Below are 15,215 nucleotides of genomic sequence, written 5' to 3'. Positions count from 1 at the left end.
CACCGTTGATTTTTCGTCGGCCGATAGTTTAGTTGGGCAGTCTGTTGATCAGTATGGGCACGGTAATAATAGATAGTATTACCGTGGTATGGGCATGTATGGGTGGGAGTGCGCACACTACGCCGATTCGATTTGGCCGATTCTTCATACAATTTAAAGTCGGGCACAACTATCGGCCAACTAAAAATCAACGGTGTGTGCCTACTCTTAGGTTTAGTAGCAGTTGTAATGTAAGAGGTTGATGATTGGCAAAAGAAAAGAACGAGTTATATTGTGTTTGAAAAAAGTAAAAGGCTCTATAATGATACTTTCTCTGCCAACATACAAGATATTATTGGAAAAAAGTAAAATGTCAAATTGTCAAACAAAAGTCGTCATTCCATCTGTCAATACTGTCTGTGTCAGTTTGGTTTGCATTGCATTTGCAAGGGAATTTCTAAATTTTAAATAAATTAAGTACAGTTACTTAGTAAACTTCATTGTATCTTTAGACTTGATAGTTTCTACTACAGTAAATTTATTCAAGGAAAATATTTAAAGTGCAAATGTGCGTCTAAGACAATTACCAATACATAAGTTCAGCCACAATGGAATCGGATATCATCAACTGGACTAACAAAGAAGTGCAAGATTTATTACATAAAGAGAAGATTTCCGGCCTTGTGACAGATATCTGTAGAACTCATGATTTAGATGGACAGTGTCTTTTATCTTTCGTGGATCGGGACTTTTATGAATATCCTTTTGATCAGCTCAAGTTGGGCGAAAGGAAACGTTTCATACTTCTCGTTAAAAAGTTACAAAGAAATAATCGCAATGCTATGTACGAACTAGGTTTATGTGACGATCAAATGCTCGCCAGTGCGTCAACAAATATAAATTTTCTGGGTACTAATTTGTCACATTTAAGTTACAATCTTCATAACAAAATTCCGACGGAATATTCACGTGGAAGAAATCCAGAATTTGTGTCGACATTCACCCCAGATGTAAAGGCTTCCAAGTTGAAGCCTGAAGTGTGGAAGACAGCGATAGCCTTGGGTAAATATAACTTTTCCTGCAGTATAATTTTACAAATAATCGTGTGATTAATAAACTGGGATTGTGTCCAAGATGCCATCTACAATGTCAATGTCTCGCAAGTGTAAACAAACATGATTTGATATTTTGTAAACTTCCTATTTGAGTTCTATCTGTTGTCTGTTGGCAGGCTATGTGTTCCTTGTGACGTGGGTGACCGCGGTTGTGATGGTGATAGTGCACGACAAGGTGCCCGACATGAAGAAGTATCCGCCGCTGCCGGATTTATTTTTGGACAACGTTCCACACATTCCTTGGGCTTTTGACATGTGTGAGATCACTGGCTCTTTGTTATTGGCCATATGGCTTACTGTTTTGTTCTTCCATAAACATAGGTAAATATTGTGATACATTAATTAATTCTTTATCTTATTTGTTACACTGTATGAAAATATTTTAGTTAATTGCCTCAAATGTGTATTTATAGAGCCCTTGTTTATACAGATAAGAAACTAAAATATCTACAAGTCTTTTAGTACAGTAGCATGATGTAACTTTTTATTGTATAAACACTTTGGTATTCAGAGATCAATAAAATGTGAAAACAATGGCTGACAAAACAATTGTATGCAGTCTGAACACAAAGGTGAAAGAGTACCTACCTATACTTGAATTGTTTTTCTAAGTATTCCTAAACAATAGCCTTTAAAATAAAATCAGATTGTGTATAATAACCTTGAACATTTAATATACCATAGTAACGGTTTACAGATAAGCATAGTGGAATAGTTTAGAAAACTTTTGGTCTTATACTTACCTACTTTCCAAGAAAAAATAAAAATAAATATCCCTGGACGTTTTACACTACGCTTCTAGTCCCAAACTAAGCAAAGCTTGAACTATGGGTAGGTACTAGACAATGGATATAACTTTCCAAGAAAACGTTTATCATGTATGATACTGTTCTTCGGTTTTATGATTGCACTGTTAATAGTGGATAGGTTATTAATAAATCTAAATGCAAAAAGGAAATCATGAATTGGTAAATCAGTATGATTAGTATCTTACAGACTTTCATGTTATGTTATCCTTGAATCGACAACAATTTATTAATTTCGACATTTCGTTGCAGGTTTATTATCCTCCGGCGGTTTTTCGCCCTAGCCGGAACTGTGTTCCTGCTGCGTTGTTTTACAATGCTGATAACGTCTCTATCGGTGCCGGGGTCGCACTTGAAGTGCGAGCCTCGGTCTTACCCGCCGGCGGACGACCTGACGGTGTGGGGCCGGCGCCTGCGGCAGGCCTACGACATATGGAGCGGCGCCGGCATGTCGGTCCGCGGCGTGCGCACCTGTGGCGACTACATGTTCTCAGGACACACTGTAGCGCTGACTCTGCTCAATTTCTTCATCACTGAATGTGAGTAGTTCTTTCTTTTAAAGGTTTTATGACATTGTTTGTATTTGTGTTATTCTTGAATCTAATTGTAAGGCTTTGACTTTGTATATTTTAACTTTGTTTGACATTGACATTGTTAATTTAACAACGCGAAATTGCCTACCAAAATCACTTGATTGAAAAGTGTTTTTAATTTGAAGTCAATCTATAAAAAAACTGACTAAACCAAACCAGATTTTTCCGAGCTGACTGGGAATCGAACCTGGTAGCACTAGGGTTAGCGATCCACCGCGCCACTACACCATCGGACTGTGAGATAGTTGAAAAACTAATGAGTTTTCGTTAACCTAAACAAGCTCTGCTTAGTTTGGGATTAGAGGCGCAGTGTAAAATGTCCAAGGATATTTATTTATTTACTTATCTAGGAGCGACACGCTTTAATACCATGCGCAGTTGTCTTGTCAATAAGTTATCTGGGTATTGGGTTAATGTTTACATTGTCGTTAATGTATACCTGTTCGCTTTAAGGTCACACACAAAATTGGAGCATATCACGTCGCGTGAACACACTGAGCACGCGACAGATCATTTTAATGTCAAAGTATGCGCTACACCGGGGCGCGGCATCAATTAGGCGGCGTAATAATAAGGGCGTACCTACATAAAACCCTTCAGGTTCAGAATGTCCAATTCCCAAAATGTCCAACGGTTTCAAAACGTCCAATTCCCGGAATGTCCAATTCCCAAAATGTCCAATTCTCAAAATGTCCAATTCCCGAAATGTCCAATTCCTGGAATGTCCAGTTCCCGAAACGTCCAATTCCCAAAATGTCCAATCCACTATTATGATGGGTTTGTTAAATAAGTCCTCATAGGCTTTCTTAAAAATATTTTATAAATAACCATACTTAAATTTAAATAATCATTTATTTATTTACAAATTATTCTTTCCTTTTTAGGTCAATAGAAAAAAATATAAATAACTATACATACTTGTATGAGTATAAAGTGCAGTAGCTTCAAATTTTTTCTACGTACTTTTTGCAAATAATACAATTTTTCTATGTTTATATGCCGATTTTGCAAAAACTAAACGCATTCGTACAGAAATATATTAATTACTAATTTTTAAGAAAGGCTATGAGGACTTATTTAATAAACCCATCATAATAGTACATTGGACATTTTGAGAATTGGACGTTTCGGGAACTGGACATTTCAGGAATTGGACATTTCGGGAATTGGACATTTCGGGAAATTGACATTTTGGGAATTGGACATTCTGGGAATTGGACATTTTGAAACCGTTGGACATTTCGGGAATTGGACATTCTGAACCTGAAGGCATAAAACGCACGCGGGTCAAGTCGTTTGGTGTTGAGAAATTATGACGGCGCAACTGGCGCGGCTGCGTGTGACGGTTTTAGCATAAGCATACCTCCTAAATACCGCTTGCAATTCAAGGCCGTATTACTAGGGCGAGCCCATGGAGTACTAAAAATGAGGTGGGAGCAACAAAAACTAGTCCAAGTCCGGCGGGGATCTAGGTCTCTTCGATAAGGAATAACGCAAAGCAGTACGTCGAAAGTACAGCTCATGCCGAAAGTGTGGCGGGGGTAGGTGAAGGTGGACCCTGCCCACGACCTAATCACAGGAGTCTCAGGACAAGGCCCTTTACTATGTCCTTAAAAACTTAATCATAGATTAGACTATAAGTAAATATTCACAATATATATAGAGCCGAGAAAACTTTATGACTTCTGCGCAAAACTGGAAATGTATCCTATTGGCGTAAATGATTCATCATCTTCAAAAACATGAATAACCGAATATTCATAAGTTCACTAAAACTTGGTTTAAGTTGTAATTACAGTTACGAAAAACAGAGTTTCTCAGGTCATAGCTGTAAATAATCGCCGCGGTTAGATTTCAGTTCAGGAATACTTGACTTTGCGCAAAATAATTAGGTAGGTACTAGGTAGTTGCATAATTACGCTCAGTAGAATTTCACCAATGGAAAATCAAGTTAGAAATTATTTTCATAAATTGCGTCGTAAAAAGTCTAAGGTGGTCTAATAATTTTCACCGCGCTCTGTTGATTACGTAAACGATAATGTTGGTAAATGACGAAACTTACTACTAATTTAAGAGTAGCTGTGTTTTAGATAACCACGTAGTTATGATAATGAACATAGATTTGTATGAATTGAGATGATAGCAATTTGGAATCCTAATATGACGAAGTCACGCACCCATTTTACAATAATTTCTCTACATTTATAAAAAAAAGCTCATCAAAAGCATCCGATTTCTATTGGTTATAAGTCTTTTTTTGCGAAGAAAACGAAAAATTACGCTTTGTTATGGTGGATTTATTTTCAATAGCCGATCATTGAACCTTCCATATTTTCAAACAAAGAAAGGGTCTCACTTCTTTACTGGTATCAGTATTTGTAGACAGTTTATGTATAAATATCGGACAAAACGGTTACAAAAGTGGTACAATTTATATTGAGTATAATAATATGTATGTAGAGATTTTACCGTTTTACACGTGTCTTTGTTTCAAGTTATTTACTTACTCCTTTGTTTTATCAATTTCTTTGTGTTTGCGATCATTTTTATGTCGACGATCTTTTAAAGTCATGAGGTAAAACATGAATATTGATTGTTGTGCCAGTATCTATAATCCAGAGTTAGCCTCATTAGGGATTAAAACATCATTAATACTGACTCTATCTTAAATCCACTTAATGTCCATCTTAGATTACAGAAAGTGGCACAACTATGCGTATGGTGCAGTGAAATTAAAAGTTTTGTTCGCTTTACCGACAAAATGTCTTCACATAGCTTTGACATACGAAATATAGAGTGTGAGGTTCCTGTAGAGCACATAGTTCTCTGCACAATAATATTACTTACCTAAAGGAGATGACATCTTCTACAGAAAAATGTCTCTCAGCTCGGTCGGATATGAACTCACAGTATTAGCTTATGTTATTTCGATACAAAACAGTTAAACACGTACCTATCTTCCTAAAATGAAACGTCCTTTTGTCCTGTTAAAAATAACAGGATGTATTAATAGCATGCGTGAAGATGTTTTAGCGGTTGTTGTTACTCAAATTATTTATTCTGAGATGTTTATAATACGTAATTTTTTGAATAAAAACCATTTATTAAAAAAATTCTAGATTCTGAAAAGTGTAGGTTAACTTAGCAGTAAAACGTAGCAAATTAATGTGAAGTGTAAACAACATAAAAATATAAATGTAAGGTATTAAGAATGTGTTCAGGGTCGCATAGTATTTTATGCGTCTAATTTTCGTTCCTTGCAAATAAATAAGCTTTGCAAAATCGTATTTATGTTATTGTCTTCTACCTACATAACATAAAAACAAGGAAGCGATATCGTAGCTCGGTGACGCATTTAATGTTTACATTAGATATTTTATCGCTGAAGTTGTGCCCTATTATTTAACGACTTATAGTATTTACACTTGGAGTGGTATTGATAAAAGAAATATTTTATCAATGACATAAATTTTAGTTGTCATACAATTTCCATTGTATTTTGCACTTTTTTGATAAAGAGAATGAGCACTGGCAGGCCACAAGCGAGCTTTTTGATTCGATCGAATAAATAGAAAATAAATAGGTGTCTTTTGCAAACAGATAATGGCTAGAACTCCCGATTTTTAAAGTTATCTTTTAGCTGACTTTAGTAATCCCCAATTCCCCACCCGACGTTAATAAACTGTTTACAAGCAATTTTATTAGAGTTTCAGTGGTATTTCGCAATCTGCGGCACTTCACAGCTTATAGCCTTTCAGATCCAGAGATTTTAATATCATAAACGACTCTAGAATTGATACTTTTCGAAACTTTTCTTTAGTCTAGGGCGCTAAAGTAGAAGTAAGAAGTACACCACTGTCACTGACCACACCATTGATTGAAGTCACTCTTCCTTCTCAAAGATTCGTGTTACAACTTTAGAAACATAAGTAATGCTTGCTGCCCGCTCCCGCCCGCCAATTCATTAAACTGAACTTCAGTATAAACTGAAGAGTTAATATTTTTTGTAAACCTATCGAATCTGTCGAGTTGGAAATGGAGGGATTTTTACTAATTATACAATGGCCAACTTAGCGAATTCTTTTTACCATACAGGAAAATCGATTTTCCTCGAACTACAATGACCTTTGTAGTGGTCTTAAATAATCGAAATGTTTACACTACGCTCTGCGCACAAGAAAGACAAATATTGTAGTTAAATCATACCTACGTGTTTTTGTTTTCTGAATAAGACGACACGTACGTCTATTCACCATCTTAAATTATTATTATACATAACGTTAAGTTCTTATCGGTTGTTGTTAACTGCATGCGCATATAATAATCGGCCATCATTAATATGAATGATAAAGATAATACTGATACAAAGTTGTTGTGAACGCGCAAATCGCATCCAGCGTGACTAAACATGTGCTTTTACAGTTTCATCGTAGAAACGAAATCAACCGAGCGAGATTGGCGATAAATTCTACCACTTATCGCAGATTTTTATTGCCGATCAATTGTACAATAACACGAATCGGTACCGTCACTATATGTTTGGTGAAAACTAACTTTAGAAATAGTAAAGAAATACACAAATAACAAAAGAAATGCATGTCTCTTGAGATTTTAGCTTCACATTGCAGATGTATGAATGTCGGTCAAATTCTGGTGATTTATCCAATAAATATCAGGTTCAAAGAGCAATGGAACAGTTACCGCTGCTGGTGTGTCAGCAAGTGACTCAGCCGCAGACAAATACATCCGCTTTGTTCTTCGACCCTTATTTAATTAAATGATATTATAAGTTACTTTAGGGCAACTGGGCAACGCCATAGTCCGTGTTTTGGGATACCTTCCTTCGTCCCTGTAAACTTATGATAATATACTGCCACTGTTCGAAAGTAATAGATAAAGCCATGATATCTTTGTTAGAGTCCATTCAAAATAAAATCCTAATATAACGGGGATTAATGAACTTTTTAGTTCATTATTCCCCATTATAAGCTCCAATTGGCGTTAACGGGGATTGTCAATGGGGAATAGTGGAATAAGCCTCATTCTGGTCTATACTCTTAAATAAAAATTGGTGGAATTGTTATCTACGAGTACTAGAGCAATCACTTCAATATTTTAATTGAAAAGGACGCACCTACATGTGCGTGTGCTGTGCGATATTTAGGATTATAGCCTATGACCTAAGATGTTTATGATATATGTCATTGCCTATGACGCGACGTTAAGTTCGCATCTTTTATGTGGCATTAACTTTTAAACAAATAAATAGATTAGCATATAAGTCTAGGCGCAGACCACCGACTTTTAGTTGGGTGATAGGCCCGATTCTACTTTGTATTCAGAATCAGCCGATACCAAATCGGTGGTGTCGCACTTTCATACATATCCATACTGATTATCAGCCCAACAAAAAGTCTGTAGTCTGCGGCTAGGGATTAGGGAATAAATAAATGAAAGCTTTTTGAATACTCACATCCATTAATCGTTGCAGACACGTCGCGCAACCTTTACCTGCTGCACATCCTGACGTGGGTGATGAACATGTTCGGCATCTTCTTCATCCTGGCGGCGCACGAGCACTACTCCATCGACGTCTTCATCGCGTTTTACATCACCTCGCGACTGTTCCTTTACTACCACACGCTGTCCAACAACCAGGCGCTCATGCAGAACGACTCCTCTAGGTTGGTTGAACGTTGTTTTACTTCTATATGTTGTTTAGCTACCTACAATAATTGGTAGTGGCATCTTCTTCATCCTAGCGGCGCACGCGCACTACTCCATCGACGTCTTCATCGCGTTTTACATCACCTCGCGCCTCTTCCTTTACTACCACACGCTGTCCAACAATCAGGCACTCATGCAGAACGACTCCTCTAGGTTGGTTGAACGTTGTTTTACTTCTATATTTTGATTAGCTACCTACAATAATTGGTAGTGGCATCTTCTTCTTCCTGGCGGCGCACGAGCACTACTCCATCGCCTTCTACATCACCTCGCGCCTCTTCCTTTACTACCACACGCTGTCCAACAGAGTGCAGTGGCTTGACTTGACTTGTCTTGATTTCTCATAAAATTGACTCTCTTCCCTCGACGTAGCACATTAGCACCACTAAGATTGTATATAATTAATTGACATCGTAATGACATCTATCTGACATAATTATTTTTAAATATGCGTAAATGAATTTTATTTAATTTACTTGATCTTACACTAATGATGTACTTTATTTTGTTTGTTTTTTTTTCTGTATTGTGGGTAGGCGATGCGACTAACGCGCTCAGGATTATGGGCCAATCTGATTTACCTACCTGATGCTATGAATAGACACAACCACGCAAAATGGTTCGATCGCACGTGACGGTTTGGTCGTCGAGACACACACAAGCACTGTATACACAAACACTTTATTACATTACAATTTATTTATTATGTACACCCACACAGTTTTGTTTTTCAAATATTATCGTTTTATTTATAATATCTTATTACATCTTTCCTTTACAATAATATTATACTGTACTTACACTTAAAACTTATACGCGCACTATTATTATTATTATTTATGTATGTATATTTTATGCAGTATAGGTTAGTGTCCGTGACTCCCACTCGGCATGGGGCACACTGAAAACCAGCGTCGTGGCCTCCCTCACCGGGGGCCATGGCATATGCTGAGTGGGGTCCCATTGCGATGGACATCGCTGTGCGACAGGGTGGCACTGCTCAGTTTTACTTTCACTTTCATTGTATGTTTTATTTTATGTCACCTATGTCTTATTTACTTTTTTTTTTCTATTATTTACATCTTTTGTCTTCTGTGATGTCCATGGCAATAAATGTTTCTTTCTTTCTTTCTTTCTTTCTTTCAACAACCAGGCGCTCATGCAGAACGACTCCTCTAGGTTGGTTGAACGTTGTTTTACTTGTATATTTTGTTTAGCTACCTACAATAATTGGTAGTCGCATCTTCTTCATCCTGGCGGCGCACGAGCACTACTCCATCGCCTTCTACATCACCTCGCGCCTCTTCCTTTACTACCACACGCTGTCCAACAACCAGGCGCTCATGCAGAACGACTCCTCTAGGTTGGTTGAACGTTGTTTTACTTGTATATTTTGTTTAGCTACCTACAATAATTGGTAGTCGCATCTTCTTCATCCTGGCGGCGCACGAGCACTACTCCATCGCCTTCTACATCACCTCGCGCCTCTTCCTTTACTACCACACGCTGTCCAACAATCAGGCGCTCATGCAGAACGACTCCTCTAGGTTGGTTGAACGTTGTTTTACTTCTATATTTTGTTTAGCTACCTACAATAATTGGTAGTGGCATCTTCTTCATCCTGGCGGCGCACGAGCACTACTCCATCGACGTCTTCATCGCGTTTTACATCACCACGCGCCTCTTCCTTTACTACCACACGCTGTCCAACAACCAGGCGCTCATGCAGAACGACTCCTCTAGGTTGGTTGAACGTTTTATCACCTCGCGCCTGTTCCTCTACTACCTACTACATGCTATCCACCAACCGGCGTTTATGCAGGACGACTCCTCTAAGTTGGTCATATGTTGTTTTATTCATCAGCTGCATTCTCTTCGTGCTTCGTGACCACTAGGTATAATAGATCTGCGCCTGCTTCTACTATCTTCTATTTTGTTGAAAATAAAGTGGGAATGGGCCAGGCAAAGATCTACCCGCAATTTGGGTAATTGGTAGTGACGTCACTTGTTCAAAAGATTCGACGTTATTTATTTCAAAACAACAAAATTATACCAATTAATTAACAATTGTCTTTAACGAAGAAGGTCAACTACCCACTGTTATTGCAATTAAAGTGTTTTTTCTTATATTCCAGGACGAGAATATGGTTTCCGTTGCTCTCATTCTTCGAGTCTGAAGTGGACGGCATCGTGCCCAACGAGTACGAGGGCCCCGTGACCGTCATGAGCAACCTGCGCCAGTGGGCAGTGCAGCTGTTGGCCGACGTCAAGGACTCCTCCATGGCCAAGATCGCCGGCTCTAAGCTACAAGAGGGCGCTGCTATGGGAGAATACTCCGTCGTGCGTCTAGTGGACGGTATCAAGCGCAACCTCAGCCTCGTCGAAGAGTACAAAAACACCCGCCAGAGACTCGTCACCCTGGACAAAAACATCCAAGCCTGCATGCTCGACGACCAGCTCGACTCCGAGATACGCCACCGAAACATAGCGGAGCTCGCCGGCGAGTCCCTCCTCAAAGACTTCAGCGATCCCCCGTCACCGGTCCTAAAAAAGAATATATGAAATATTGTTTTGTACACTTCCTAGAGGCTATATTTTATAGAAAATGATCATTGTAGTTGTATTTGTACAATGAAATTATTAGATACCTGATGTTTTACATTTCCATTATAGATTTTATATCGTGTTATTCCGTAATTTATTTTACTATGATAAGTTAAACGTTATTACAAATTATTAAGGAGATTTATTTGCTCAAATAATCAAATAAAAATAATTTCGCTTATTTGGTCGTTTCATTTCTTATTACACTGTTCTGTAATGATTTTATCTTCTGTGATATACACTCAAATGACGTGCAATCCTGTAACATAAGGAATTGAATAAAATAATTATTAACCCAAAAGCTGTTTGTTGTGGCAGAGCGCTGTATAAAGCATCATCCACCACTTTTTAACTGATTTCATACTTCCCATAACACTTTTTCTTTAGTTAAAGCTATACAACAATAAATTGGAATGGAATAAATGGGTCCACAAATTAGTAAATGAAAAGAACTGGTTTTAAATAATTTTATATTATAATTCGTATGAAAATTAGTTTAAAAACTGTCTTTAATAACTTAAAATGTGTTAAATATGTCATGAAAATGCCTAAAAGATCATTACAACCAAAAGAAATGATTTTAAAAGAATGCTCAATCAAAAAATACACAGCGTATTAAAGATAGCACCTACCAGACCTAGCGAACATCATCTTATGATTAAATCTTAATTAAATAATGCAGATGATTTTTAACACGATGATCACTAGATTATGTTCAAAAACAGTGATAAGAGCACTCTTAACAGCATTTTAATCTAACAAGTATAAATAACTTTTAATACTTTTTATAAATAAAATTTTGACTAAAGAAAAGTCCATTAATGTGTAAAAAAAAGAATATTATTAATACTTTAAAATAATACAAGCCTTAATGAAAGATAAAAATGTTAAATAGAAATCTTATTCTGGAACTTCATATAAAATTGATTAATATATCTAATGATAATGACATCTTCGTGTAAATAGGCCACTTTTGTAACTGTACATCGCCACATAAAACAAGTCCTCAACAAACTCTTCTTTGTGTTATTTACAATGACTAATTATATCAAAGAAGTGAGAGATGCATCATAAATAACAGAACAGACTTAATGAATAGTGCTCGCTTAGTGCTAATGGGGCTTAATTTGAGCTGAGAAGCAAAGATTAAAGTCCAGTCGTTTATTCCGCAGAAGCAGCTTGCTCGCTTGCGATTAGAGCTTCTGAAGGGTTATCTTTTTTGCTTTCCACAACATCTTCTGTGGCTTCTTTCTCCTCAGATTGCTCACGAGAACTTACAGTACCATTTTCATTGACAGATTCATTTTTTTCTGGAGTATTCTCCTTTGTCGATGGCTTAGACTCTACCTGGGATTCTTTTTCTGGAGAACTTTCTTTTTCGATTGGGGTTTCTTCTTTCTCAACAGACTTTTGCCTCTCTGGAGACGCCTCCTTGGATGGAGATGCTTCCTTAGCTGGAGAGCCCTCCTTTGCTGGCGAGGCCTCCTTGGCTGGAGATTCCTCCTTAGCAGGTTGTTCATCATCTTCCTTGGCAGGAGAGTGTTCTTTTGAGGCGACCCTGTCAGCAGGAGTGGCCTCCCTACTGGGAGTCTTCTCTTTGACCTCAGCCTCAGCACTTTCATCTGCTTTATCGCCATCACCAGCTTCTGAATCTTGTGTGTTTTCTTTTGATTCGGTATCTTCAGCTGGCTTTTCAACATCTCCATTAACCACCTTTTCCTGAAATGAAAGAGTATGATTATAACATTGATTTTGATCCCAATGTTATATGAAAGTTCACATTCTAAGGCTGGGTTGCAACATCTAACTTTAACTTTCACAAACGTCAAAATTTACCGGTTCAGTCTCTGGTGCTGGTGGGTCTTCAGGTGGCACTTCCACTTTTAAGAATTGCTCCAAAGTGTCTACCTCATTTGCTAGATCAAACTGATCATAGTCCTGCAAACATAAGTCTTGTGTTAGTTTAGCAGTTGAACAAAAACTAATAATGTGACCTATGAAACACTTCTCTACATACCCCACAGTACTCTTCATCGTTGAAAATCTGAGGAGGTAAAGGCGAACGCGGATTTGGATCGCTCACTGTACCACCATTCGACTTAGAATTGTTTTGCATGAAATCTTTGTCAGTCTCTCTTCCTGGTTCCGTTATGTCAATGACATCATATTTTATGTTTTTAGAATCTAGTATCATCAATACACGTTGTTGTCTCTTCTTCACCTAGAAACATGAATATTCACGTAATCAAAAACAACAATTCGTGAATCAGCCGTACAGTGTCGTGATAAGCACCCGGCCGACCCAGGAATTTTCTAATATTATCTTACCTCCTTGTTTCCGGAAATACCACTTATGTATATTTTGACAACCATATTTGATAATTTGTCTTCTCAAATTACAATATTAATTAATAAAATCGTACAAAAATTTAAATAAAAAAATAGGCTTGGCCATTCGTCAATCTGAAATAATAATAATTAGTGGATGGGTGACAGTTGCAGTGTTGTCATCAGTGAAACAAAAACTTGCAAAAACTACTAACGAAACCAAACGAATTATTTTTTTTGGACTGCATCCCGCAGAAAATCCTTTAGAACAATCTGAACAATACCTTTCGTGGTTATTATAGGTATGAATGTGAAATACATTTTTTAACATTCAGTAAAAAGAAACATTATTGTAATACATTTACTAAGCAAAAATAAATAGTTATTGTTGTTAAATAACATCAGCGTGATGCAGTTATTTGACAATAGTTCAAATAAATAATTCCGTTAAATCACTATGAAACCGTGCTATATGAATGCTATGTATAGCCTGACCAGGAACATAAAAACCCTCGCCATGTTGCGGAAAACTAATGGTACTAATTTCTTTTAATGGCAACAGTAACTGAAAACTTCATTGACATGTCACCTTGCATGTCAGTCTATTGCTGTCAAAGTGTAAACAAAGTTTATTTTAAATGTGCGCAATTGGTTTTATGAATTAAATTGCTAAAATATTTTTATAGTCGTGAAAGAAAAGTGGTTCACAATGTGTTAAAGTATTTGTCGAAGAGAAATACTAAGGGTTCGGACAATATTTTCATTGAATAATGTTTCCGACAAAGGTTGTCAAATTGACTGACATGTTTATCGTATAGTACAGTCCACTATGAAAATTAGCTGTGGTTTGTTTCAACTACCTATTTTAAAATTTTTTGTCACTTTCTAAGTGTTGAATTTTATGGGATTGGGAAAGAAGTACCGACTTTGAAGCGTTCATGAGCAGACATTGCAGTTGAATATTCAAGTTCTGAATTTGATTATTGATGAATAATAAAATAAATTCTACTAGCTCGATTGATGGTTTCATTTCATTTATTTAAATCAGGTTACCTATAATAATATTCTTTCGTTAATTTATGAAAATATCAAATTAGCCCGTAATCCTGAATCCTGATACATAAAGTTAGCCTATTAATTTAACACAGGTACGACTATACTCAGTGTTGCACTATCAAATGCAATTGACGCGCCTCTATGCCAGGGTTTTTATGTTCCTGGTCAGGCTATAAAGCATGAAAATTGAAAACTATTTAGGGAATAGAGTCAAAATTTTAATGTTACTACCAAAATGCAGTTAATGATGTCAGCGTTTGGCAACATTGGTTAAGTTTCGGTTTACGCAAAAAATGTTTCTTAGAAGTAAATAAAAAATCAAAATACATTATTTTAATACATCTATGATTTGAAATAAAAATTAACTTATTGAGTTGGCAATAAAATCTTGCCGTTTAAGAATAAAGACCTTCAACATGGGTTCATGGCTCCAACAACAAAGCCTTGGGTGGTCATGATCACACACAGGTTCGAATCCAGGGGAAAGTAATAAACAGTCGTACTTTGTGATAATTATAATCGTTTGGATTTCATTAATGTATTATTCTATTCCTATGGCAAAATAAATGGCTTTGCTTAAGTGAATAAACTTATTTTAAACAAAGCGGAGTCATGTTTTGTTGTAATAGGGTTTTACAATAAACATATTTGTCGCCGTACATTTATGTGAGAGCTGAACCGCAAATGAAACACTTTGATATAGGTACAAATTTAATACATATTATAAGTATAATACATAGGCGTATTGTCCTGTAAATATGAAAAACGGTGTGCACTATCGCGGCAAATCAAGGCGATGCATCGCGAACTTGTGGAATGCCCTGCGCAGACTTCATACACAAATACACTTTGAAAAATTCCTAACGATCCATTCACGCTCTTCATAGTTTAATTAATTACATACATCAATTTATTTCTATTTTGCATATAAAAAAAAAGGAAATTTGATAATTACTATCCACTAGTTTACATTAACAACTTTCCAACATTATTCCAAACACATTTTA

General features: G+C 36.7%; 2 protein-coding genes across 2 annotated transcripts; one reads left to right on the top strand and one right to left on the bottom strand.

The window, feature by feature from the left end:
* Positions 1-381: 381 nt before the first annotated feature.
* LOC135088546 (ceramide phosphoethanolamine synthase-like) lies at positions 382-11,005 on the top strand. Its single transcript, XM_063983382.1, has 5 exons — positions 382-1,041; positions 1,211-1,415; positions 2,153-2,439; positions 7,985-8,177; positions 10,356-11,005. Exons 1-5 carry the CDS (start codon positions 588-590, stop codon positions 10,780-10,782), a joined length of 1,566 nt encoding a protein of 521 aa, XP_063839452.1. The 5' UTR covers positions 382-587; the 3' UTR covers positions 10,783-11,005.
* Positions 11,006-11,280: 275 nt separating this feature from the next.
* Positions 11,281-13,315, bottom strand: LOC135088545 (SH3 domain-binding glutamic acid-rich protein homolog). The gene is made up of 4 exons (XM_063983381.1): positions 13,153-13,315; positions 12,842-13,045; positions 12,661-12,762; positions 11,281-12,543 (listed from the first exon to the last, which is right to left on the bottom strand). Exons 1-4 carry the CDS (start codon positions 13,195-13,197, stop codon positions 11,986-11,988), a joined length of 909 nt encoding a protein of 302 aa, XP_063839451.1. The 5' UTR covers positions 13,198-13,315; the 3' UTR covers positions 11,281-11,985.
* Between the last annotated feature and the right edge of the window lie 1,900 nt (positions 13,316-15,215).

Source organism: Ostrinia nubilalis, chromosome 4 (assembly GCF_963855985.1).
Source record: "Ostrinia nubilalis chromosome 4, ilOstNubi1.1, whole genome shotgun sequence".
Classification (NCBI taxonomy): Eukaryota; Metazoa; Arthropoda; class Insecta; order Lepidoptera; family Crambidae; genus Ostrinia; species Ostrinia nubilalis.
Note: the sequence above shows the minus strand (reverse complement) of the source record. Positions and strands in the feature narration are given on the sequence as shown.

Excerpts from the sequence above, each read along its gene's own strand:
- LOC135088545 (XM_063983381.1), bottom strand. The coding sequence starts at position 13,197 with ATGGTTGTCAAAATATACATAAGTGGTATTTCCGGAAACAAGGAG. Across the intron at positions 12,763-12,841 it reads ACGATGAAGAGTACTGTGGG|GACTATGATCAGTTTGATCT; the intron begins GTATGTAGAGAA and ends TTATGTTTGCAG. Across the intron at positions 12,544-12,660 it reads CAGCACCAGAGACTGAACCG|GAAAAGGTGGTTAATGGAGA; the intron begins GTAAATTTTGAC and ends CTTTCATTTCAG.
- LOC135088546 (XM_063983382.1), top strand. The coding sequence starts at position 588 with ATGGAATCGGATATCATCAACTGGACTAACAAAGAAGTGCAAGATTTA. Across the intron at positions 1,042-1,210 it reads GAAGACAGCGATAGCCTTGG|GCTATGTGTTCCTTGTGACG; the intron begins GTAAATATAACT and ends GTCTGTTGGCAG. Across the intron at positions 1,416-2,152 it reads TTGTTCTTCCATAAACATAG|GTTTATTATCCTCCGGCGGT; the intron begins GTAAATATTGTG and ends ATTTCGTTGCAG.